The 25,965-nt window shown below is 43.8% G+C and overlaps 2 protein-coding genes across 3 annotated transcripts; both read right to left on the reverse strand.

The window, feature by feature from the left end:
- Window positions 1–1,141: 1,141 nt before the first annotated feature.
- Window positions 1,142–9,967, reverse strand: hpse (heparanase). The gene is made up of 12 exons (XM_085462941.1): window positions 9,720–9,967; window positions 8,637–8,767; window positions 8,271–8,399; window positions 8,026–8,199; window positions 7,470–7,641; window positions 6,945–6,992; window positions 5,971–6,064; window positions 5,782–5,888; window positions 5,338–5,452; window positions 4,813–4,937; window positions 3,862–4,008; window positions 1,142–2,128 (listed from the first exon to the last, which is right to left on the reverse strand). The coding sequence occupies exons 1-12, from the start codon at window positions 9,944–9,946 to the stop codon at window positions 1,969–1,971; spliced, it is 1,629 nt and encodes a 542-aa protein (XP_085319067.1). The 5' UTR covers window positions 9,947–9,967; the 3' UTR covers window positions 1,142–1,968.
- Window positions 9,968–10,612: 645 nt separating this feature from the next.
- Window positions 10,613–25,831, reverse strand: helq (helicase, POLQ like). 2 transcript variants are annotated; one of them, XM_085462946.1, is made up of 19 exons: window positions 25,607–25,831; window positions 24,933–25,133; window positions 24,134–24,695; window positions 23,856–24,034; window positions 21,412–21,612; window positions 21,265–21,337; window positions 21,076–21,173; window positions 20,550–20,648; window positions 20,243–20,388; window positions 19,920–20,159; window positions 19,621–19,762; window positions 17,814–17,918; window positions 17,146–17,347; window positions 16,486–16,643; window positions 16,299–16,397; window positions 13,173–13,346; window positions 12,951–13,064; window positions 11,505–11,639; window positions 10,613–11,304 (listed from the first exon to the last, which is right to left on the reverse strand). In XM_085462946.1, the coding sequence occupies exons 2-19, from the start codon at window positions 25,107–25,109 to the stop codon at window positions 11,221–11,223; spliced, it is 2,988 nt and encodes a 995-aa protein (XP_085319072.1). In that variant the 5' UTR covers window positions 25,110–25,133; window positions 25,607–25,831; the 3' UTR covers window positions 10,613–11,220. The 2 variants fall into 2 exon arrangements, with proteins under 2 accessions (XP_085319072.1, XP_085319071.1); XM_085462945.1 differs by lacking the exon at window positions 25,607–25,831 and having other exon boundaries at window positions 24,933–25,492.
- Between the last annotated feature and the right edge of the window lie 134 nt (window positions 25,832–25,965).

The raw sequence follows: 25,965 nt of genomic DNA on the forward strand, positions 1-25,965 counted from the left end.
AATGTAGCTTGCCATCACCTGTGTATGAATGGGTGGATGACTGATTGTAGTGTAAAGCGCTTTGGGGTCCATAGAGACTAAGTAAAGCGCTATACAAATACAGGCCATTTATCATAAAAAGAGAGACGGGTGTGGCCTCGGCCTTCCTGCGTCTGATGTTTGACTCAAAATAGAAACACTTGTTGGGCCTCCTGAGAACCGAGCTTTCACCGAGCGCTTTCCATGTAAGGGGAACTTTGCAGGACCAAAGGCTCCCACCTCAACCCCCACAGGGCTGGTCAGTTCAGATTATCACTGTGTGGCATCTGCATCCCGGACAGCTGCTGTATATAAAGCCTCTGACCCCAAATCATCAGAGAGCAGCATCAGAGTTGATGAGCAGAGATGGTAGGTGTTCTCTCACAGCCCATGGTTATGCTTTTTATACAAATCACAATTTGAAATGTTACCAATGAAGCTAAACGCTCAGAGACCTAACAGAGCGAACCGGATTACTCTGTGTAATACAGTTAATACACTGTATTCTAGATGGTAAACAGTAGTACAATAAAGTTACACTACTCTACACCATCTACAATACAGCACAGAATTATACTACTGTGTATCTACTATAATATAGTTATATTTAAATATGATCTACTAATACATTTATAAACTTCTGTACACCGTCTAGAATACAGTACAGAGTCCTGCTGGTGGCCATCGCTCTGAGGTGTTTCACCCTGCAAATACACTCTTATTTTTATTTCAGCAGTCGCTGAAACAGGTCGGTGCCTGCAGCGTGCATCAAAATGTTCGACCCCGACGACAAAGGCTTCATCCACAAAGAGTTCTCACGCCAACGTCTCCTTATTCAGGCCGTGATAGAAAGTGAAAACACTGAGCGAATGAAAGTGTAAAAATGAAAAGGGCTCGCTTTGGAAATGTTTAGTGACAGGCGTGACATCGATACCTGTGTGTCTGTAGATGAAGCAGATGTTTCAGTCATCAAACATAAACGCAACCAGAAACCTGGACTACAAATCCTTGTGTTACGTCGTCACTCACGGCGAGGAGCAGGACAAATGAAAAAGGAAATGTGATGTTTGTCTTTATCTTGCATCAAATAAAAGTTCAAACATTAAACTCTGAATCTAGTGTCCTTTAATAAGCTGAAGGTCTCAGAGCAGGGCCTCTCAGGCGTCCTGAGCTTCACACTCACACTGAGAGCGTCGGGCACTGGTTCATTAGTTTTATTAGAGTCCAATTTAAAATCAGCAGAGAACAGAAAGATTTCATGAAATAAATATTTAATTAGCAGAGTTCACACTAAAGTTTATAGATATATTATTATATATATATATATTACACATTTATATTTTCAGTGTAAAATATCTGTTATAAAGATGTATACATCTGGTTAAAGTTTCAAAACCTTTTTCTAGTTTTACTGAAGTTTTTATGAACAGACTGGATAAAGATGATGGAGGACGCTACTGCAGTTCCCAGTCTGACCTGATGGTGACAGCACTGTCTCCCCGCTGCTTAAACTCTGACACATTTGCTGTCATGATAACGTGAAGCTGCAGCATCAGGAGGACGTGCTCCAGCCTGCTGACGACGATGATGGCAAAGAGGCGGCGTCAGCATTGTGCTTTTTGATTAATTAGATCATTAGACGTCCTCACTGATGACACGCTGAAACACGGTCGTATCAAAAATATTTTTGGTTTCTGAAAATTGTTATGAAAAAAACATTTAAGTATCTTATTCCATATTGTTCCATATCCATCATCCTCATCAACCTTGAAGTTCACATTATTAGGGGCGTGGCCTCTGTGACTGACGAGCGGGTGGAGACATAGATGGAGATGTTTGGTCATGAGTGAGAATCAATAAACTCATTATCAGAAAGTGGCAGTATTGTCTAAAAATCTGACACTGAGGCGTCCACGGTGTGAGGAAACAGCACCTCTCCGTGTGATGTCATCAGCTGCACGCCGGAGCTTGGGCGTCTGGGAGGACGAAGAAGGCAAGCGAGTAGGCAGGAAGCTGCAGGTGGCGAGCCGGCAGGAGAAGTTTTCCTTTGAGTTCAGGCAGCGTTTTATCGTCCACCATCATCAACACCTCGCCGTTCAGCTTCACTGACCTGCAGAAACAGGAAATGAGCTCATCAAGCTAACCGCCACACAACGAGTCAAACACAAAGATTACTGAGATATTAATCCATTTCTGCATAACTCATACTGTTTATGATCCTCGGGTGTTAGGGTTGTGTGCGCCCCCTTGTGGTCGGACCGCAGCAGTGCGGGGTGTCATCGGCAGAGTTACCCTTCTCCGGGTTTATGCCTGTATCATTTTCCACCACAGCTTATGAGTCAGATCATGACACCGTAAGAGGAGGATTTAGGATGGGGCTAGTTTGAGATTGGTCGGTTAAATCAGGTAAAGCTTTTGATTTTTATGTAGTTGTTCTCAGAAAGCCTCCTGCAGCTGAGGTGCTGTGGAGCGGTGGACGGGAGTCAGACTGTCGATTCATGCTGACCAGTTTTGACTCACGGCGGTGACCTTTGAACTCTTTTGAAGCACGCCGCTGAGCCCAAACTATGAGGCCATTGTTCGTCCTCCGTCAGCACAGCTGAGATAAAAGCCTGAGAGAGAGTTACACATCAACGGCATCGGTCCTCGACCTGCTGCTGTCTGCATCAGCTGATTCGCTCTCAGGTGGCATTAAATCACCATGACAACAGCTTTCTGTCCGGCACGCTGAAGCAGAGCAAAGCCACAGATCAAAAGCATCAAAAGGTCAACCTCAGCAGCTCTCATAGGACTCGATAAACACCTGAATCTGAGCGTCACAAGACTGAAGCCAGCGTCTGATTCACTGTCGCCCCTGTTTTTGCTTTCATGAGTAAAATAAAATTTTAAAGGATTTAAAAAGTAGCTTTCAGGAAGTGTTGAGGCTCACTTCTGTAGAGAAATGTGAGCTGGTCTTCAGGTTTCTACACCAACCAGCCATCACAGCTGAAACACAGACGGCGTCCCTGCAGATGGTAAAAACTGCAGGTTTCACTGGATGCTGAGGCGATATGATCCGCTGATGCTTCCTCAGCATCAAAACATTTGCTGGATTCTTCTTCATTTAGACCGTTTCACCGTCACTGAGTTCAGGAGATCCAGATGTTTCAGAGACTCAGATTCATAAGAACAAAAACAGAAAATGTAAATTTAAAAAGAGAAAAGACATCAGCTCCATGCTTTTATTTTCTGACTCCAGCACAGCAGCTCTGCATGATTCAGAGCTCAGCCCTTGTCTGAAACAAGGCTGGCTTTACGCCACTTTTCTTCTGTTTGGCTCTCCCTCTCACACAGTAGCCGACGGGGCTTCAGTCCCTGAGATGACATCATTCAGATCAAAGAGTAGAAAATACTGTAATAATGAGTGTTCGACCTGCAGGTATCACTACACACACGGAGCTTATTATTCGTAACTTTATCGTGAACCTCCACCACAGGAAGAGCAGAGACAGGACAGGAAGTGAGGAGAGGCAGAACAGGTCGACTATAATGACCTGAACGTGTCTTCTTAGGCTTGCAGAGTTTGGGCCGTCTGACACACAGAGCGGTGTATCATCAGCACATAAAACATCTGCAATGGGCCAATCCTGATGTTCAGGTAGAATCAGGTGTTCATTTACAGATTTTGACCTGTTGCTTCTTCACCGTGTGTATTTCACTAAAAATGGGGGCGGGGCTTATTATCTAAGGTTCACTGTACTTCTGCAGAGCCGGGAATATTTAGTGAAAAACAACTGTCTTCTTTGGGGTCGAAGCAGATTTCTAACTAGGAGGAAAAAGGCTTCATTGAGTACATTCAGGCACCTGGAGTAGAGTCCCTCCTCCCCGGGCTGCTCAGACTCCAGGACAAAAGCCTCCACTGTGCTGTTGGAGAAGACGGCGGGCACCGAGATCCTTGCTGGCGTCTTCCCAAGGTTCATTGACATCAGCGTGACCGCTCCACGTCTGTAGCTGCAGACACGCAAAACAGCAGCATTATTACTCAGCTTGACTTCCACTTCACCTCAAACAACACAGAACGAAGCATGAGCTTCGTTTCTACTCACACGAAGCAAAACATGCGCAGAAATTATGTTTAGTTATCAAGGAAATCTCTAGGAAATTACTACTGGTGTCAGTGTACACAGCAAGAAATAAAAAGCTTTTTTCCTCCTTTAAATACTTTTAGTTTGAAGATGTTTGTTCCTGAGCTGAAGTAAAAGACATTCAGGTTTTCAGAAACTGAGATATTAATCTTTGCCCATTTCTGCATAATTCAGAATTCAGGTTTGAGATGAGTTTTGAATAACGCTTTAAGAATTTCAATCTTTTCTTATTTTAAGATTTAAGAAATTTTTTTTCTGTTTCTGTTTCCAGACGTTTTTGCTGGTTTATAGGAAAAATAAACCTTAAAGATCCAAAGCTCAGCTGATTCATTAAAAGGACAGTTCACTTTCAAATCTGAGTTTTTCTTTCCTCTGGCTTGTAGTGAGTCTGAGCAGCTCCATGTAGAAACTATTTTGTTGTACAGGACATTGCTTGAAGGGAGCTGTAGCAGCTGTTAACCATTTATCTGTTACTTCTAACTGCTAATACCTTACATCATTACCGTGAGCTAGCTATTTCTAGCTATTTCAGACCACTGCAGAGACAGCTGTTTAGACAGCTGTATAAACAGCTGGACGGGCCGGAAGAAAATCCCGTCCACCTGATGTGGCAGGGTTACTGGTGGTGGGAGGTCTCGGTGTTTGTATGAGGGCAGGATGTGAAGCGTACCTCTTCCTGTTGGTGCAGTGCAGATACATCCTCACTCGTTTACTTCGGCCAAACTCAGAAAGCACTTGAATCTTTAAAACCTCCGGTCCAACCAGCCTCTTGTAGAGAACAGACAGCCAATAATCCTGAAAGAGGACACGACCTTTACTGGACAACGACAAACTGTGAAGATCTGGAAATGCATCGAGCACATAAACTAACAGCAGCTTATTTCAGCCACGTTAACGCTCAGTATTAGTGTGAAGGTCCTGATTTGATCAGATTAACATACATTTTCTGACAAATGATCAGTTAATGAACTCACTGAGTCTGTGCCAAAGTGGACAAAATTAACCTCTTAAGCCCCAACGCCCCCTGATACAGGGGCAAAAGGCAGGAGATCAGTTAGGCTTGGGGCTTAAGAGGTTAAGCAATAACATCCAATCTGAGTGTAGGAAGGAGGAACTCTTAAAACGATTTTGCACAGGTAAAAAACATGAAAGCGTAGCTGGAATACTTAAGAGAATTAACCTGACTCTGTCTTACAGGAAGAGGATCCAGGTTGTCGTCCACCAGGTGGTAACTCCCAGAGCCGATGAGCACCTGCCTCATCACGATATCCAGGCCGAGTGCTGCTCCCAGGCCTAATTTATCCAGCCACCTGCACAGATTCCCAGCATGGAGACATCTCAGCAGCAACTCAGAGATATTTGAGAGTGTTTCAGAGATGCTGAGAGCAGAAATGTTCATCCACAGAAAAACACACTCAGCAGAATAAAAATCGTTTACTGAAAGAAAGAAATCAGTCTGAAAAACACCAACGAGGTCCAGAGGTCTAGAAGACTACGAGGAAATGGTCTCTGAGCTCATGCCTGAATGCCTTCATGATGGCTTTATGTTTCTGGTCTGACTGAAGGTCTGGCTGAATACAACACGACGTTCATGATGTTCAGAGAGAAGACTAAAGCAGGGCAGACATGAGGGACTCACATGAATCCTGCGACGAACGTGTCCGACAGTCCTGCAGCTCCTCCTCCGTACGCCGAGCTTGTCTCTCCGAGCCAAACCGACTTTCCCGGAGACGCCAGCTTCACTTTCTGAGCCGGATGAGAAGAAACAATCCCGGTGAAACTCCGAACACACCCAGCACAGAGCTGCTGGCACACAGCACAGCGTTACCTTCATGACTTCATTGGTCTTTAAGGCCAGTGAGTCCAGGACTTCAGGATCCAGGAAGTCCTTCACAGACGTGTCTCTGCCGTTCACGTAATAACTGACAAACAGGAGAGCAAGTTTATTTTATGAGTTATGAATGAAGCATTCACAGCAGTAAAGCAGCATGAAGGCTTGGGAATAAAAGAACAGTTTTTCAGGCCGAGGTGTCACTGATATCCTTTAAAATTAAATCAGGTGTGCCTCAGGGCTCGAGTTTAGGACCACTGCTGGTCTCAACCAGTGCTCAGCTGTTTGTGAATGATGTGATCATTGTTAAGCCTAATTTATCACCCAAACTAACTGTCAGTGTGGATGATGAATAATAATCTTATCTTGACTTAAATCTCTTCTTGTCTGATTATGATTCAGAATTTTGGACTTTCTGAAGAAAGTATTGATGCTTTATGACCAACTTTCAACTTAAAAAGTCCAAAATTATTTTCTGAATTTATGGTTTAATAAATTCAAAATTAGGAGACTTCAAACAAATATTTGGAGACAGATTTATGTTGGTTTTGTTGTCTTTATGGGAGCATACAGACACTTTATATCCACTGAATGTCATTTGGACTAAAAATATTAGAATTTTGTTAAGTTTTAATAACTTTGACATTCTGTTTCCTTGCAACAAGATTTGTGTTACAAATGCTAAATAATTTGTTCTGAACAGTCTCTGACTGATATGTACATTTGCAGTTTCACAATAAAAGCATGGGAAAAGTATCTCACTGTCAGTAGGAGTGCATAAACTTTTAATTACCTCCGATGGACGGAGAAGCTTTCAGGCTGTAAATGACTGTAAATGTGACATTTTTCACATTTACAGTTAAAATGCAAAGTTTTTATGCACGTCGCTTGTGACTGCATGCATTATGTTGTGAGAGTAGACTTAACTCAGAAATTACATTTCAGAGTAAATAAAGTGAGGGTGAACTCACTGGTGCCAGGTACAGGCGTCGATGGCCTCGGCTCCGGTCTGCAGGAATCTGCAACAGTCACAAGAATTCATGGATAAATCGGCAGCATCGGCTCAGTAATTAAGTTGTTTTCTGTCTTATTCCTGCAGACTGAAGCTCACATGTGACTCTGTAACTCAGTTAGAGCACAAAAATTAGCTGCTTCCCTTTAATAAAAAGTTTTAGGTTTCTCTGCATCGTTGGTATCTGAGAGACGTTAAAACATCACATCAGATCAAAAAGCTGAAAACTTCAGAATCTGTCAGCTCATGACAGACGAGGAGCAGAGTGAATAAAATTCCTGAAAACAGAGAGAAATAAAGTAAAAAACGTTCATTTTTTATTATGTGTCTTGTTTTCAAAAATTCGTAACGCAAAATTTCATGTGAGGAAAAAAATTCATTGAAAAAAAATGTAATTTTCCCCCCCAAACATTTTATGCTCTTTTGTGTTGACAGCAGAAACTTTTCATGAGCTGTCTCTGTACAGTGACCTTTGACCTCTCACCCGTCCAGTAAGTCTACGTGGTGGTTTCTCGGCTGGCCAACGTCCGGCCCGTACAGCCCAGCATCTTGGTACAGTTTGGACTCTGACATCATCTTCCTGAGACGAATGAAGTCCAGCCCGAGCTGATGCCCATCCACCCGGATCCCGGCCTTCTTCTCGAAGCTGTTTGGCTCTGATTAGAGATCACTTTGATTAGAGATCATGTAAAGAAGAAAGGTGACTTCCTGTCTGTGCGTCACGCCACATGAAGGCGAGGAAGTGAAACTGAAACATTGGATAAGAAACCGCAGCGTTTCAGCATTATGCCAGATATTATCACTGAAAGCAGAATAAAGAAGAAGAAGGAGCCTGAGAAGATTTTACACTAACAGTGTCAGCCTGTTACTGATGCTCTGATTTACGGGTTTGATCAGGTGGTAGGAAACACACATCACTAGCTGCATTTCAAAATAAAAGGCAGAATAAAGTCTGCAGGCCTAAATAAGCAGGTCACAGACTCAAGCTGATTGAGGCTCTGTGATTATTGATTATCAGCTGATCAGAGAAGGAGTCGTACCGTTTCCGAGCTCCCAGGACATCCCATAATGTCTGGACTGGCAGTACTGCAGCAGCAGGGCAGCATTGCTGTTGTTCCAGCTGTTGTCAGCCGTCCTCAGCAGAGCATTCAGGCCGAAGATGAGCTGGAAGCCAGAGCAGTTGGCGAAGGCATGCAGCTGGTCCACGGTGAGCTCTGAGAGGGAGACGACAGTCAGAGGACGGGTGGCATCTCCATGGCAACGCCTGGCAGACATCAGGACTCACCTGTGAAGAAGAAGCTCCTGTATGTACCCAGCAGGTCCTCCTTCATCAGGACCAGCTTCTGCTTCGCCCAGTCGCACTTCAGACGCTCCTCCATCCACGGGGGTAGGAAAGTCTGGTCACATGACTCACCTGGGAGTTTCAACGGTCACAGAGAGGTCAGGAAGTCAGAGACTCACATTTCAACTATTTAAAAGTTTCAACACTTAAAAACTGAATAAGAAGAAAAAGTCTCCAACCTGAACTTAGACTAAAAACAAAAGAATCACATGACACATTAAAAAAATAATTTCCTGTAAATAAAACAAAGAAATCAACATGTTCCAGATCAGTGTGATGTCAGAGAGGTCACAAGGTGATCGTGTTTACCTGCAGCGTCCTGAGGCTCCTCCCACTGTTGCCTCCTGTGAGGCTCAAACACCATGAAGTCCTGCCGCGTCCCCCCAAATCGCAGGAAGGCCGGACTCAGAGCTGCTGCAAGCGTCCTCATCCTCCGAGAGCTGCAGAGAAACCTCAGAGTCACTCCCATGATGCACTGCTGCACTGACAGCAGTACGCAGTTCACATTAAAGAATGCTCGGAAATATTCGCGGGTCAAAGCACCGAAACCTGCTGGTTTTAAACGACCCCAGCTCTGTTTCACTTTGATCTTTGATCTGAAATCTAAGTTTTGAAATTATTTTGTTGTCACAACTCCTGAAGGGTTACGAAGAATAACTCTGATGTCATAGTTTTTAAGTTGGTCAACCGTTTTGACTACAAACATGTGACTTTAACTTGATTTCCTTTCCTGGTTTTGAGACTTTGGAAATGATTTTACTCGTGACCTCTGACCTCTGGTTTCCACATGCAGAGATCTGTGCTGATTATCTCACATCCATCATGTTACTGAAACAGAAGGGATTTTGGAGCTCGAGTTTATTCCCGGAGCACAAACGTGTCGGATTCACAGAGAAACATGAATCTAAGTTTGGCTGTCGAGATTCAAAGTTCAAATTTACAGCAGTTTTATTTCAGATGATCAGGTTATGAGGGTCAGCAGGTTACTCGGGTTATTCTCAGATCTAAGAGTGTTTGTGGTTCTCGGGTGTGCTCCTGCTTAAACAGGAACTCTGGGAATTCCCATGCGGACTCTGGAAACAGAAGTGAAACCTGGATTGACTCAGGATCACCTTACTTCTCAATCCTTTAAAGATTTTAAAATCAGGTTCAGATTTTTTTTTTTTTCCAAACTTGAACTGCAGGTGATACTCACCCGGTCTGAGACTGCGGGAGGCGGAGCTAACAGGTTTCAGGTGAACTGACTCAGGATCAGATTTGAAAGTGAAACAAAAGTTTGAAAGTTTTGATCCTTAGAGTTTTTGATTTTGTGACCTCTGACCTCCCGTCTGTTTTAACCCGGTGTTTCCTGTTTAACGGGACAATCGTCGGTGGATTAGAGTCAGAGCTCACCTCAGTAGCCACACGAAGCTCTCCTGTGAAGCCAGACTCGCGTCGATGGTCACGGACAGAAAGCGCGGATCCACGCGTCGCAGAGGGGCCGACACGTCCACGCCCAAACCCAGACCGGGGTCCCGGTCCGGCTCCCCGGGGGGTCCATCAGGGAGCCGGGATCCTCCGGTTCCGGTTACCAGAGTCCCGGTGCAGCAGAGCGCGCACAGCAGCAGCGCGAGCCTCATGTCTGTCACACTTCCTGTTTCGCGTCCTCGTGCGCGCACACAGAACGACCGGGACCTCAAATCACGAACTTATATGCAGGTCCAACATTTCAGCAGGAATCACGAGAGACGACACTCCATCAATCGATCAGTGATCAATGACCTGAAATTAATATTCATCTAATAACGAGCCAGAAACGAAGAAACCTGCGAACATGTTACCGTGACAGAAACACGCATGAACTGTCCCACGAATACAAAACTCAATAAAAATACACATAAATATTTAATGCTTAAAAAAACGAAACTATGACAAAAAGTCAAAAATTAAATATTAATAAAATGTCCCACAAACACATATGAGACCACAGCCCACAAACCAACACTAAAATAAATTATCAAAAGACTCAAATTTATGTCCTCAGAATTCATGATTTAAAAACAAAACAAAACCAAAAACCTTTTTAAATATTTTTATATTTAAAGACAAAAAAAATCAGATGACCTAAAATGTAGATTAAAATGTCAAAAAATATGAACACATCTAAAGAACACCAAAATCTTCCAAATAAGAGAAAAATGTCAAAAATATATCATCAAAAATGGAAACAGTTCGACTTAACCAAACAAACTGAAATTAAAAATCAAATGAATCCACTGCAAATAAAAACAGAGTACACATTTTTTATTTGATGACACACATGCTTTTATTTTGGTAGGTCAGCTGTCTGATGTAGCAGACAAATTATTTTCAGTTTCCAGAATAAATAAATGCCCAAAAAACACAGACAGAAAATAAAGTTTAAATATTTAATGTTTAAAATTTACTAAAATGAGAAAAGTCGCAGTAATGAGTCATTTTCTCAAAGCAGTGAACCATCAGGTGCAGGTCGCCTCCATCAACTGACATTCTGTGTGCTCCGGAGGTGAAGACATGATGATGTCATGGCAAAAACAGCTGACAGCTTCCTGCTGATGGCACCTGAGGTTGAAACAGACTCACTTGAGCTCACCTGACACACTCACACTGCTCAGGTGAAGCTGAAACCTTTAACGAGCAGAAAATGACCTTTAACGTTTCCTCGCGTGAAAAAACGACCTTCGCGTTCTCAGTGTGATAACAAGAAGTACAGACGACAAAATAAGAGCGCAATGAATGGCTGAAAGAAGGTGAGGAGAACAGGAAGTGAAGCTTTTGGCACAGACACGGCGAGGACATCCCAGTTACTTTAATAAGAAATGATGTCACAGTGAGATCAGAAGTGTTCAAAGAGGGTAGAACTCCTGAGAAGATGTCAGAGCTGTGGCAGGTCAGAGGGCGGCGCCAGCAGTTCATCCACTTCCTCCTGCAGAGCTGCGGCTTTCTCATTCACGAGCATCTGAAACAAAGAAACTGTCACAGTTAAACTTCCTGTTTCAGTGTTTCTTCACACTGTAATGTCATCAAACACGGAGACCGACTGTGAGTGTTGTCAGCTCCACAGAGCATCACATCAGTCATTTAACACCATCAGTACTCGTGCTGATTTCAGGTACGGTGATCAGCTCGTGTGGGCGCGATCTCTGAGGACAGTCTCACCTTGGCTGAGGCCACGATCTGATTGGCCTGTTTCCTGTACAGGTTCTGGATGGCTGTGCAGAGAGCGGCTGGGTCGGCGTTCGCCATGTGAGTCAGTGTCTTGTAGCCGGCAGCGTACAGCTGCTTTGCTCTCGACTGCAGGGAAAAAAAGAGGTGATGTCAGAGCTTCAGCTGAGGCAGAGGACATGGAGAAGCTATGGAGGCTCAGATGGTTCTCACTTAAAATCACCTGAAGCAAAAAAAACTTTTCACGTTGAATAAAACTGTTCCCTTGATACAGAAACGTCGAGCATGGGACACCTCAGGGTTGCGAGCGCCGCCCATTTCTCTTTAACCTGCTGACACGAACATCAGCAGCTCAGCACGTTCACCGATGAGTCAGCGGTGACTGGGACAAAAGTGAAACATCTGGCAGAGGAGAGGTGGGACGGGCCGTGAGCCGAATAACAACCGCACCCGAACCACCTCCTGCTCACGGAGGTGTCAGCAGCACTTACATTCTCTCAGAATCATTAACACGCCACATTCAGCACAGGATGCACTTCCTGTAGCGAGTTTAAATATGTCTACAAAATAAAGTTCAAATAATCCTGAAACGTGACCTTTTAGTTTGAATGTCTCCAGAGTGAATCTGATTAATCAGGCTGAGTGGAATAAGCCGACATGAGAAACATCTGGCTCCCCTCTGCAGCGTTTTTAAACCAAAATATAAAAAGTGATCTAAGAGGAGTTTAATAAAGTGAAGTGTGAGGGAACCGGATGCATCAGCGATCTTCAGAGAAGAAAGCTGTGGCCTAAATCCTTCTGAGCTTTCACGTCACAGTGAGATAAAGTAAAACTTTTCAGCCATGATGGGACATTTCACACGTTAACATGACGGAGCGAAGACACAGAACCTGAACATTCTCCCTGACCTTCACTACCTTCATCAGGTACACCTCCAGGGCTGCTTTCAGAAACATCAATAAAGAGAAGAAGAAGAAAGAATGGATGCTAACAGGATCAATGAAAGCTGACAGGAAGGAACTTAAAGCTGTAATAACCCTTTTACAAAATAAAACCTGAGCTGAGGTGGATGAAGATGGTGTTCATGTGATCAGTAACTGCTGAAATGGTCCACTTCCTGTGGTCCACAAACTCACGTGTTTATTACATAGAGATGGGAGTGTACTGGAGCTCTAATGTGCACTTGTGCAGGAAGTAGAATCGAGTGACAGCAGAGGATGCGAGCGCTGATGCGTTGACAAAATAACAGAACATGTTTTTTTTGTAAACCCTCCAAGCTGACAACAGGCTGATGATGTCATCACCCCGAACTGTGACGGTGCGGAAACTCATCACTCTTAACGTGTTTCAATGATGTCACACGAGCACACAGTAAGAAAAGGATGCAGGAGGAGAAAAAGAAAAAGAAGAAGAAGAAAGCAGGTGAAGAAGGTGTCTCACCTCCAGGACTCCGGCCACCTCCATCAGAGGGATAAGCTCCGCCTTCACGCAGTAACTGAGGCGCCGTGTCAGCTCGGCGAGCAGCGCTCTGAACGGCCAGAACTCCTCGAGCTCCTGAGACACAGAAACATCAGAGCATCACCATCTCACCTGAGACACACCTGCTGGCTCACCTTCAGCCTGCCCATTTTGGTATGACCTCCGGGTAAACTCCAGTGGTACCTCAGCAAAGTGCAGCACACAGGAGCAGAAGGCAGAGGCGGAGCCGAGCAGCGTCTGCACGAAGCCACGGCTCAGCTGGAAACGCTCGGAGACGCTCCAGACGTCCGTTTCCTTCAGCAGCGAGAAGAGAACAAGAGCGAGGTACATCCTCCTCACCGCCGCCAAGTTCACGCCCTGAAACAAACAGAGCACGCTGCTGAGCGGGGGGGCTCGATCACAAAGTTCAGAGAGCAAGAAGATTATGACGTCATCATAATCTGCCTTCATCACCTGCACCACTTGTCAGGTCAAATTCAAAGATCACGCTTGTCATATCCAGCGTTCATGGAGCAGGCTGAACTCCAGTCATGATTTTCGATGTTAGTAAGTTTCAGTGAAACGATTAAACTGACGTCACAACAACCTGCAGCAGAAACGATGATGTCAGGTCGCCACTCGCCTCCTTTGAGAAAGGCGCGTCTGTGACCCTCAACAGGAAGTGACTCTGTTTCTACTTCCCCCTCCGACGTGTCTTTACTGTGTCATTATTATTCACAGTTGCCTGCTCGTGCTTCACGTCTCATTTTTACTTCCTCACCATTTAAAGGAGCTTGTGGAAAAAGGTCACGACCTTTAACCTTTCGATTTGTGCCATGCAAACAACATTAACATTTCCTACTGTGAAGGTGCAAACATCCACCTCTGGAGGGTGGAGCTGGAGTAAGGGAACGGCCTGAGTCCGTCACATCACAAGGGTTGGGTATCATCACCGATTTCTATAATCGATTCGATTCAATTTGGACTCAGACAGTCAGAAATATTATAATTCTGATCATTTGTCAGTACTGACACTTGTGAGATGCCTTTGTGTCAAAGTAACTGAGGATAAAACACAGAAAAACATGGAGATTTTCCCGGCCTGTCTTTTTATAGCAGATAACCGCCTTAAAAATATTCTGCAGTAGAACAAAAACGGAAGAAAACCACGAATCAACATATGAACATTACCTGACGCTACTGAAGTGATGTAGAGCAAAGTCATAGAGGTTTAATTAGAGACATAGAAGTGTTTTGCAATTTGGCACCATTTGTAAAATTTTACATTTCTTTGGTATTGAACAGCAGAAATTAGGCTTTCTTGTTGGATGTTATCATTTTTGGAAAAAACAAACAAACAAACAGAGGCTGACAGCGCTGTAAACGACAGTAGACTGGTGCGTAATAAGCAATAATAATGTAATAAATAATGCAGAAAACAGATTTTTGATGGTAAACTGCTCTTGAAATACAGGGGGGAGGGGAGTGTGTGATTTTATCGTGGTGGAAGCAAAACAGCAAAAATAAGAGAATTCATGACAATGTGAAGTGTACTTTGGATCTTCTTTTGCTGCTGGTTCAGTGAATTTTGGTCAGAGTGACAAAACCTCCAGCTTCAGAATCTGTGAGATGTCTGCTTTCAGCACCGACGGCTTGTCAGTGCTTTGTGGTTACGTCTTTAGTCAAGTTAAAATCGATTTGAATTGGAAAATCGATTTTTTTAAACCCACCCCTACACATCACACCAGAGCTCGGCAGTTATAAAAAACTAATCTGGCAGGATTAAGCCCGTCAGATCAGATCAGACCCTGAAATCCAGCAGTTCAAAGGGAAAACAGGATTACATGATCAGATTAAATCAGAGGAGCCAATACAGCTTTTTTTTTAAAAACAAAAAACAAATTCAGATCAAAAACTCCAGTTTTTGTTGCTTATTGGAACAGGATCAGGATTACTGTGATTCCAGCAGAGGGCTGGATTCAGGCTGGAAACATGAAATAAAAACTCCAGTTAATCAAACAAGAAAACTAGAACTGATAGACGGTGCTACAAACTGCATTACACTGTGTATTAAATACTATATTAACATAATAATATATTTTCATACAGTGATGATTATTTATGGAGCACTGTATTTCATACATGTGATATACATGTATAAATATTCAGGATTTGCGTTTTTATTCATTAAATTTAAAGCTATGAGATCTACATTAAACTGAGCTGTGTGTTATGAATGAAGAATACTGTCACAGTAGAGAACAGTTTAATCAATGCTCTTGATGTTTGCTGCCCTCTGCTGGTCATGTTTTACATTTTTACATGCTTTTACTTCAGGGGAGTAAAAGCATGACGACAGTGCACAAAGTTGCTTCCTGTTTCCAACCTGCTTTGCTTGCTAACAGCAGCAGCTCTTACTTTTGGCTTTTGTGGTCGTGCAGTTGTTTATGGTAAATGGCCTGTATTTGTATAGCGCTTTACTTAGTCCCTAAAGACTCCAAAGCGCTTTACACAACCAGTCATCCACCCATTCACACACACATTCACACACTGGTGACGGCAAGCTACATTGTAGCCACAGCTGCCCTGGGGCGCACAGAGGCGAGGCTGCCGGACACTGGCGCCACCGGGCCCTCTGACCACCACCAGTAGGCAAACATGGGGTTAGTATCTTGCCCAAGGATATTTGGCATGCAGCCAGGAGGCAGCTTGGGATCGGACTACCAACCTTCTGATTAGTGGCTGACCTGCTCTGCCACCTGAGCTACAGCCACCCCAGTTGTTTATTTCATGCAGCATTTGTATGAAAGAATTTTAAAGGTTGTGGATAAAATAATGAATTAGTGCTGATGAAATAGCTCTTAGTAAAATTAAAATAGTTAAGGCTCTTTTATGTTGGTGAATTTGGTGCCTGCCGCCCAGGTAAAGTATTGCTGATCCAGATTTGGTAAAGTCATCCAATTTTTTTTTGTTTCGTTTTTTTTAACTGGATTAGGAGAAACAGCAGCACTCTGTGAGATTTCACAGTGAAGCTGGATGTTTTTATCCTGTACTGAAGCTTTAATCTGTCTGGAAGCGTTCAGCGTGTTTTAATCTGAGCTTCTAACAGACCTTCAAAACCGCGGCCACACATCACATATCCAGATGCTTCCTCCATCACTCTGCGTTCACCTGCGCAGCTTCTGGTCTTCATCTTTGATTTCATGGATGCGTGTTCGTGATTCTCTCTTTACAGTCAGGTTCGAGTACATTTCACAGGTCACGTCTCAAAAACAATGAAATAAAACCTGAACATCTCAAGCATTAAATCTGTGGTCTGAACTTTCTTACCTTCTTTACTGTCTGTCCTGCAGCTTTTCTTGCCACGAAACTCTCAGGCACGCCAACAGCAGCTGACATCTTCTGCTCAGCCACAGACAACAGTGTGAACTGCAGATGAGGAAGACGAAGCAGAGAGCAGCTTGTGAGAGATGTGAGGAGGAGGAGGCCAAGAGGCTCTGAGGCAGGCTCTGCTTACCTGCCTGAAGAAGATCATCCAGTCAGGTTTGCACTGATCAATCAGGTCGTACGGGGTCACCAGGTAGACCAGGTGCAGGTAGCTGTTGAGCAGCAGAGACTCCAGGCCTTTGGAGAGGTCTTTGTAGAGGACCTCAGCATAGGTCAGATCCACCGAGGCTGAAGAACACCATGAATGCTTTAATTCATCGTCACGAATCATAACAGCTACAGACACACAAAACTACACCATCGCAGTTTTCTGACCTTACAAAAGGATCTTTGAAACTTTATTTAAGCCCAATGAATCGAAACATCTGACAACAGTGGGACCAGACTGGGACCACGGTGGGACCAGACTGGGACACAAGTTTACCCTGTTCAGGATCTTTGGTGGCCGGCCCAGGCTAAAATGACCCTCCATGTTTGAATCTGTTTTAACTCCTCCTCCTTTAAATCAACTGTCTTCTTATTGGCTGCTCCTCATGAACATAAGTGGGTGAGTCTTGTGTGTCTGAGATGACCATATTAGGGATTTCCCTCGCTATAACATCATGCAGAGCCAACAGGAGCAAAACTCTGCAACTCTGTGTTCATTGTTGATTTTCAGAATCATGATTAAACATGACGTTCTAAGTCATGTGAGAGGAAGTAAGGAGTCCTACAGGTATGCCGAGGGTACCTTTGTACGTAGCCTTTCCCAGCTTGGTGACCCGCAGACTCTGACTGTGCGAGTCTACTGTGATGAGCTCTTTCTCCTTCAGGACATCCACGCACTGCTGCACTGCCTCCAGCAGGCTCCTCCCCACACACAGCTGCTGCCACTGCACAAACAGCAGCGTTCCCTGCAGGAAGTCCTGCAGCTGCTCCACGGATGATGTGATCTGCAGAAACCACGAGACATAAGGACAATAGCACCAGTTGAATCAGGCTGTGATCTGATTATTTTTAAAAACATATTGATCAGGCATCCTGATTGGCCAGTTCAGCAACAAAAACAAGGATATATGGAAATATTTGGATCCATTATATTCTGTGAACTGAATATTTCGAAGCTTGTGTTCGTTAGACAATGTTGCCATCAGTGACACAAACCAAACAAAATAAAAACCTAGAATTACCTAGAATTAGCTAGAATGAACCAGAATTACAGACAGATTCACTGATACAGAAAAAAATCAGCTGCTTCTTTATAAACCACTAATTCAGTTTAGTTTTTCAAAATAAAAGCGAAAAGAAAGTCAGACCCCACAGAGGTACCATTTGATATTAAATAATGATGCAGAGATAAAAGAGATTAGCGCCTGCTGGCTAATCTGCTCGGATTTGGAGTGAATTAGAAGGATTTACGTTTAATCCAATGAGGGACAGGACGAGGCTCAGGAGGCCTTTTCCATCATCGTGCATCAGGTTGCTGTAACAGCTCTCCATCGGCGCGCACACCAGTGTTTTAGCCTGAAATCACACAAAAGCAGAATTATCTGACATCTGTTAGTTTAACTGAATGCTTTTATTTTGTCATAACTCACAGGAAACTGATCAGATTGTTTTAGCAGGAGTCGGAGATGGTGGAGAAGTCATAAAGAGTTATTGTTATGTTATTATATCGACCTTAATTTTATTGTTTTTAACACATTACCAGGGCTGGACTGGCCATCGGGCATACCAGGTATTTGCCCGGTGGGCTGCTTGTGATTTTTCGTATTTATGGGCCAATGGGGTTTTATTTCTTTTAATTTTTTAACGGTATAAATGAATGGTGGTGGATTAGCCAGTTGGTCGTGATCGACTCTGGGCTGGACCAATTACAGCCGAGGAGGTCGAACTTTAAAGTTGAGGTGAAAAGGAACGCAATTTGTGCCGTACTTCAGCTAGAAAGTTGCTAATTCAATCATGAAACTGATCAATGATCAGCTTTTCTCTCTGCGCCAGAAACAGAAACCTGTGGCTGTAGCGCTAAACAACAGCAGCACGTTTAAGCTTGATCAGCTGTTGTTAGAATTTATTTAATATTACTTTCTAGTATCAGCTGATGTTTGCTGGAGCCACAGCTGTAAAGCTGCTGGTCATGATATCGGTTTGTATATCTGGTGAGAGGGAAACATGAAGATAAAACCAGGAGATGTCCTTACTGAATCATCAGAGCTGTGATGGAGAAACAGGTTTACCTTTTAGGTGACATGAATGAGTTGAAGGGAAGTTATGAACTGTTTCTGAGAGACAAATAACACCAGGATCCTTTTTTTTATGTAGCTGACAGCTGGTAACTGTGCAGGGGCGCATCTAGCAAAGTTTTGCCAGGGGGGCAGGTAGGGCATTAACAGGGAGAGGGGGGCACAAAGAAATACTTTTCTTTCTTATTCTCATTTAAAATGTCTTGCTTTTCATGAATAATTATCTGAATCTTACAACCAAATTTTACATCTGATGTAAAATGTATAGAAATCCATTATTGTATTTAGTAAATATTAAGCCTAGTATACACCCTAGTAAGTTATAGTATTCTTTCCTTTGGGAAGGTACCATCTGTGCAGTCTGCAATTCTCTTGAAGAAAGATGTTGAATCTATTTAATTACTGGAGAAAAATAATAGATTTATGTGCATTTGTTTGATACGTGCATTAAATTAAAATCGGTTTTGTCAGTTAAGCATCTTGAGGCAGAGGGTGGGGGAGTGGTTCCCTATTTTTTTCCTTTGGCAACCCTATTAGTTAGGTATATGTAATTATAATTTAGGTTGTTTTATATTTTTGCTAAGTACTGTTTAGAATACCAGAATAGGGAGGATGGTGTAGGTTTAAGTTTATTATAAAGGCTTTATGGCTTTTCCTATAATACCATGGTGGGCTGGTCACTAGTCAAAATACCCGGGCTTGTCCCAGTCCAACCCTGCACATTACAGAGGTTTCTGTGCAGCTGCTGACCTCAAATAAACACACACAAAGATTTAATAAAGCTTTTAAACCTTTTAACTCTTTTAATTTAACGTTTCTTTGTTTTTTAATAACCTAAAACAGATTTTATGCCTGCAGGTCTGTATTTCAGATATCTGAGGATTAAGAAAAGTATTTTGACATAATATTGTTGGAAAGCTTCAGTTTTTAGGCTCACTGTTTTTAATCAGACATCAGTTTGAGTCCCTCATGGCTCTAGTTACCATGTTCCTGTCCTTCTCCTGCAGGATCAGGATGCTCTCGCCCACCGAATCGATCCCCGCTCGGCCGGCTCGTCCGACCATTTGCTTGTACTGGCTCCTCTTCAGGAAGTCCGTGGCTATGTACGGCGAGCGCAGGATCACTCTGTGTGCAAACAGAGGTCAAACCGGGGTCAAACAGAGGTCAGATCATTTCAGCAGCAGCAAATGTGCATAACCTTTGATATGTACACATGAACACGCAGGTGAGCTCCTGACTGCTGTGACAGGAAAGGGAAAAAGCTGTTTAATGAGCGGCTCACCTGCGAGCAGGTAGGTTGATCCCTGCAGCTAGGGTGGAGGTGCAGGTGAGGAGGCAGAGGACCCCGCTGGAGTAGGCCTCCTCCACCAGTTTCCTCTCCTCGGATGTCAGCCCGCTGTGGTGGTACGCCACGCCATACGGCACAGTGACCTTTAACACCGGGCACAACGAGCCATTCCCGCTGTCCCGCAGCTCCCTGAGGAGGACGCCCTTCTCCTCCTCACGGTGCCGCAAGAAGTCCCTGAAAGAGTCGAGAAAGGTTTCTGAGTCAGTGATTGGCATGGGCAGCAGAGTGGGAGGAGTCACCCAGTGGCTGCTGCTCACTCTTTCAGATATTTGCAGATCATCGCCGCCACATTCTCGCAGTTCTTCTTGGTGGGACAGAAGAGCAGACACGAGTGCGCTGGGATGACCTCGGTCACCAGAGCGATGATGTGATCCGGGTCGATCTTCTGCATCGTGCTCGAGTACTGCAGGAAAGAGAAAGACCAAGCACCACGAAAACGAAAGAGGAGGACATTAAACTTTAATTTACTGCAGGAAAAATGTCTCCTGTACATATTAATGTGGCCACGGCGTGTTGGTGTGATCCTCCACTGTATTGTTAGAGTTAATTATGTTTTTTACTTACTTTAAAGTTGAGAAGACGTGAGAACCTGAAGCAGTTCTCTTCTTTTGGGTCCACCTCGTAGATGGTGTCGTGCAGTTTGACGAATTCCTTCAGCTGAACCTGGAAAAAATCAAAATAAAATAAATCACAGAGCGCCAATTTACCCAAACTCTCAAAATGAGTTTAAAAGACAGGAAGAAGCCCCGCTGATAGAAACCAGCAGTTCCATGCAACGATCTTGAAACACAAGTTCTCCTCTGACTATCACCAGCTCATCCACATCCATTTTCATATGTGCAGCTGATAAGTCGTGACTAATTCTGAGAGTTGCATTTGCATGACACACAGACCTGATTTTAGTTAATGAGCAACTTTAACAACGCTCAGTGAGCCCCTCAAACAGCTGCTCAGTGTCAGGAACTGTTTTCAGCGGTGGACTAATCTGTGTGTTATGCTCGAGCAAGTCCTTGTGGAAGCAGGAAGTTAGGGTCAGTGTTCACTCGAGGGTTTTATAAGGTTCGGGTGCAGCTTTGATTCAATCACTTACAGGCCTGAAGTTGTTTGTGTAATTTTCAGCCCTCAGAAACATCTGCAGGTCTTTGATATTCCCCAGAGTGGCGCTCATTCCTATTATCTGAGTTGTTTCTGGAAAAAAAAGAAAAAGAACCCAAAAGCAAGAAGTTTGTTTTTAACTTAAGGCTGGATTGAGTTATGGAGACTATAAGAAGACACTTACTGCTCACATATTGAACTTTGGCCAGAGTCATTTCTATAATGGCCCCTCTGCTGCCGTCACCCAGCATGTGAAGCTGCAGAAGAAACAAAATCTCAGTTAAATGTCCTCCAGCCGTATAAAACACCTTTCATCCAAAGTGGGAGGTACCTCATCAACCACCACCAGTCCAAGGTTATCCAGCCTGCTGCTCTCTATCAGAGAGTTGACGAGGCTGTGAGCCTTCTCTATGGTTGCGATGTAAAGGGATGTCTTGTTTCTTCTCTTCACGGGAGGAAACCTGCCCTTGCTGCCAGCGTACTCCTCCACCATGAAGTCCAGCTCCAGACCAAAGCTTGCTAAACCACGCACCTGGAAAAGTGAAAAGTACTTCCTAAGTACTTCCTAAGCACCGTGATAAAATGAATCGTCATTTGTGTTGAAGACAACCATTGCTGAACTTCAACAGGTAACAAACTGATAAGCAGTCAGGCCCGTTTCTACCTTTTCATGTTTCTAAAGTGGCATAGAATCACCATGACAACTGCTTTAACCTCCTAAGACTCGAACTCTTCCATGGCATGCATTTTTAATTTATCTTTAATATTTGGGCATATTGGGACCTGATGAATGTCAAAACAAAGAATTACCAGATTTTTTTTTTTTACTGATTTTTGTTTCTAAGAAAAATGAGAGCCACATGAGGATATTTGTTTAAAATTTCGATAGAACAGTAGTAGTATAATGTCCTCGTAAGCAATGTTCCCTCTAAGCTGCGCGCGTGCGCAATTGCGCACTGCTGGCACGTCTCTGCGCAGAAAAAATCTGCGTTGCGTACAAAAAAAAAATCTAACCTGAATTGAAATTAAAGTAAATACGCTAACAATTCTGTTTGGCAGTAAGTGACTGGCTGCTCCCATATGGGATTAGAACGATGCCACCTTATTCCATAGTTCAGCCAATCACGCGATTCACATTCGTATATACGCAGCTAATCAACGTCGCTGACAGGCTATGACAGCGTCCTTATATGCCGACGCCGGTGTTTTATGCTGGGCAGACACTGTGCGATTTTTGGCCCATTTTGAGCCGATTTTTGAGTCTTGCGACCGTTTTGGCGATCGGCCGGATTTTGGCCTTCATCGTGTAGTATACGTGGGGTAACGAGAAGCGATTGAGACCTCACGACCAGCTCCCGATCATCAATCGCTTGGTCGTGAGGGTGTCGCCGCAGTTTCTCACACTGCGCACGCGCAAACACAAATGTCAGCGAAAAAGACGGCGCAGCACGGCAGTGCAGCGTGTGATCTGGACACAAGCGATGGAGGCACAACTTGTAGAACTATGGCAAGTTCATCCGAGCCTTTTCGATGTGGCCTCACAAAATTATCACGACCACAACAACCGTGAAAATAGTTGGATCTACACTGCTGCTCAATCACAGCTGCCTGATCAATGTTTTTCATTAGCAATTTAGCAAAGTTGATGGTGGTGGTGTGCGTGTCTGTGTGAGTGAAAGACACAGAGAGAGCGAGCGACAGAATTTCTGTTATAACCTTCATTTTATGGACGCACAGTGTGAGCAGTCGGGTCGCATCAGAGCATCGGACCGTATAGTGTGAGACCCTGCATCGTGACCTATGAACTTCTAACCCCTGCGAGTCAATCGTACAGTTTGAGCAGGAGCTGAATCGCGCGACTAAAAAAAATCGCACAGTGTAAGCCCAACATTAGCTAGCAAAGCGGCTGATGTGGAGTGAAGCCACGTTAATGACAACGTGTACAACCACTGGAGATGTGAGCAGGACAGACGGACCAACTGACGGAAAAGGTGTGGACTTTATACCAGTTTTTAAATGGTGTTGATAGGCCACGTAAAACCAGAGTTATGATAAAAATATGTGCAATGTAACGTTCTGCATTACTTTTAAGAAAAGTGCTCAGTGTAATAACTTTTTTACTTTACTTTTTTGAGTAATGACCCCAACACTGATCACAACAAAGAGAGAAAATACCTCCAACATGCACAAACCTTTGACCACACTGCATGTAATTAATTTGCATGAATGTAATGTCTTTGATATGGTGCTTAAAGATGGTGGTGACTCTCAAAGTGGAGCCAATGAGAATTGATAAGGAAATCGATAATCCACACTACCATGGCAGTTTGTATCACCCCACAGTGCTATATTTCTGATTTTTATTTGTATTTCTTCTAAGCGCAAATTAAAATTTACGCTTAGAAGAAGTTTTATCATTTTATATTTTAAGTCAAAGCTTGTTATCCCACACAACCAGAAAGTCATTACTTCTACTTCTCTTTTATTCCACAAACACAAATATTATTATCCTCTGATGTCAAGTTCTATGCAGATGATATACTTTTATATCTGAGACCAAAAGCTAACTAACCATTTGCTCGTGTTCAGGAGTGAGAGTAACATCAACAATAATCCCAGTCTGAAAGTTTCCCTACAGAACATTAAACAACATCGATTAATTTTACTCATTTGCCTATTACCCATTAGCAGCTCAGTAGCATCTACTAGCATTTATGCATTCTGTTGACAAAACAGACTTTTCTGATATGTTTTGATGTTCTGTGGTTTCTGTACCTTCTCCTGCACCAGCGATATGTAGGGCAAGATGAACAGACAGTCCTTCCTCCTGCACAGCAGTTCTCTGAGGATAAGGATCTCTGCCACTAGAGTTTTCCCACCACTGGTGGGAAGGGAGTAGATCAGATTCTTCCTCTGCTGAACACAGTCCAAGTTCAGACACGTCTGCTGCCAGTCTGAAGAAACCCAAAAAAACAAAACCGGTTGTAAATGTCTTCACTTGACTTATTCTGTGCAGAAACTACAATATTTCAATTTTATTGTGATAATCTCACCATACAAACTCTGGATTCCTCTCAGTTTAAACATCAGCTCCTTCACTTTGCTTGGAAGCCCAAAGAATGGCCCAAGGTCAGGCATGTCAGCAGAGACAGTCTCCATGGCCTGCATGGCGACGTTTATCTCCTCAGAAACCACCGCCTCCTTCAGCATCGCTGTCCGTGAAACGGCAGAAGGAGCCGCTGCGTTGCCAAGCATCGTCCTCTTCAGCTGGTCGGCAACGCTCCTCCTCGCTCCGGCTGGTCTCCTGAGTGGACCCTCTCCGTTTGCTAGTCCTCTGAAAGGCGTTGAGGTTTTGTCTCTGTCCTGGAGTCGGCTTCTCTTCGCCTTCTCCTGAACTTCCTCCTGAAACTGCAGCTGGCTAGCCGGTAGGTCCTCGAAGGGTTCATCTCCAAGGCCGTCCAGAATGGAGTCTGAGAGGACATCCTCGTCTTCTGGTTGTTGCTCCACCCCTCGAAGCCTTTCATTTTGCTCGGCATCATCCAGTTTTGCCAGGACAGACGAATCCCCTAAGATGCTGTCATAGTCGCCGAATAGATCCTCGCTGTCGCTGCAGTACTGCCAAGAAAAAAAGAATACCACCAGCGTGGACTTCAAACAGGTTATTAATCGATCAGGGCATCATTTTTCTTTCTGATTTCTGATTACTCTATGACCAACTGAGTCATTAAACACATCGGGGAGGTGTTCACTGAGCTCAGAGATTAGGTGAGGAGGAGGCCCATTTTCTCACAGACTTCAATGCACTCAGACTTGAGGAGAGTCGAACCCTGCTGGTCAATATGCAAGATGTACCTCCACAGTTCTGCTTTCAGCCATGATGCTGCTGATCCTCCTGTTGGAGTTGCATAGCGGGGAACAGACAGCCCCTCCCCTCTTCCTGGCAGGTGTCAGGTAAGCTTTCAGGTGGTCTCTCGCCCTCTTCCTCTGACAGACTCGTTTTATTTTGACTTCCAGCCTTCCGTAGTTCATCCCTGTGAGCGCAGACCCCTGCGGCTACATGTGAAACACAATAAACATTTTATAGTTCTCGCATACTTCACTAACCTGCTGCTGCAGCCATTTAAACGCCACCTTAAACAAGTTGACGTTAAATGATGAGACCTAAAAACACCAAAGAGCCCACACAGGCTCAGTGAGCAGCTAGCTAGCAAGCGCCGGCATTCAGTTACAAAAACTACAAATTAATCACAAACAAGCTCAAATAAATAAAAGTGTGTCCATGGAATAACTTTTAACACCACCAGTAATAATAACGTTCACTAAACGCGCATCTACAGCAGCTCAGCGAATCCTTCATTCAAAATAACTATCATTAATCCTGGAGTGAGAGAGAAATGCCACCATCACTTCCGCTTTCGGTTTACTGAGGCGCTAACTCTGAGTTACAGTCGTTCAAAAAGTGTCAAAACGTGCAATTAAACATCTCGATTAGCTTTTAAATGCTAAAAAATTAAGTCTTATCAAACCTTAATAATTAGACGCCTTGGATGAAAAATTTAGTTTCGACTGAAAACGGGTTAAGTCTGTTTTGAAACGGTAATTAGATGTGATGTTTGCCGCTCGGATAGTTTAGGAGTTTTAGGACAGCTGTACGTGGTTTCAGTCACGTTTCAATGACAAACTGCAACACCGCTTTAACATACATTAATAGCAAGCTGACAAGTGGCACAAACTAAAGCTAATCTGAGGCTTAGGGCTGCTTTTCCCAAGACTTTATGTGTTCCGCGTGATTTCTATCTTGATTTGGTTTCTTTGGAATGAGTAACAATTAAACCTTTCCGTAAAAAAACTCAAAGCGAAGCGTTATATCTCATTAATATTAAAC

Source organism: Copadichromis virginalis, linkage group LG7, assembly GCF_057382275.1.
Source record: "Copadichromis virginalis isolate Kocher_CV1m ecotype Utaka linkage group LG7, C_Virginalis_male_GT1.1, whole genome shotgun sequence".
Classification (NCBI taxonomy): Eukaryota; Metazoa; Chordata; class Actinopteri; order Cichliformes; family Cichlidae; genus Copadichromis; species Copadichromis virginalis.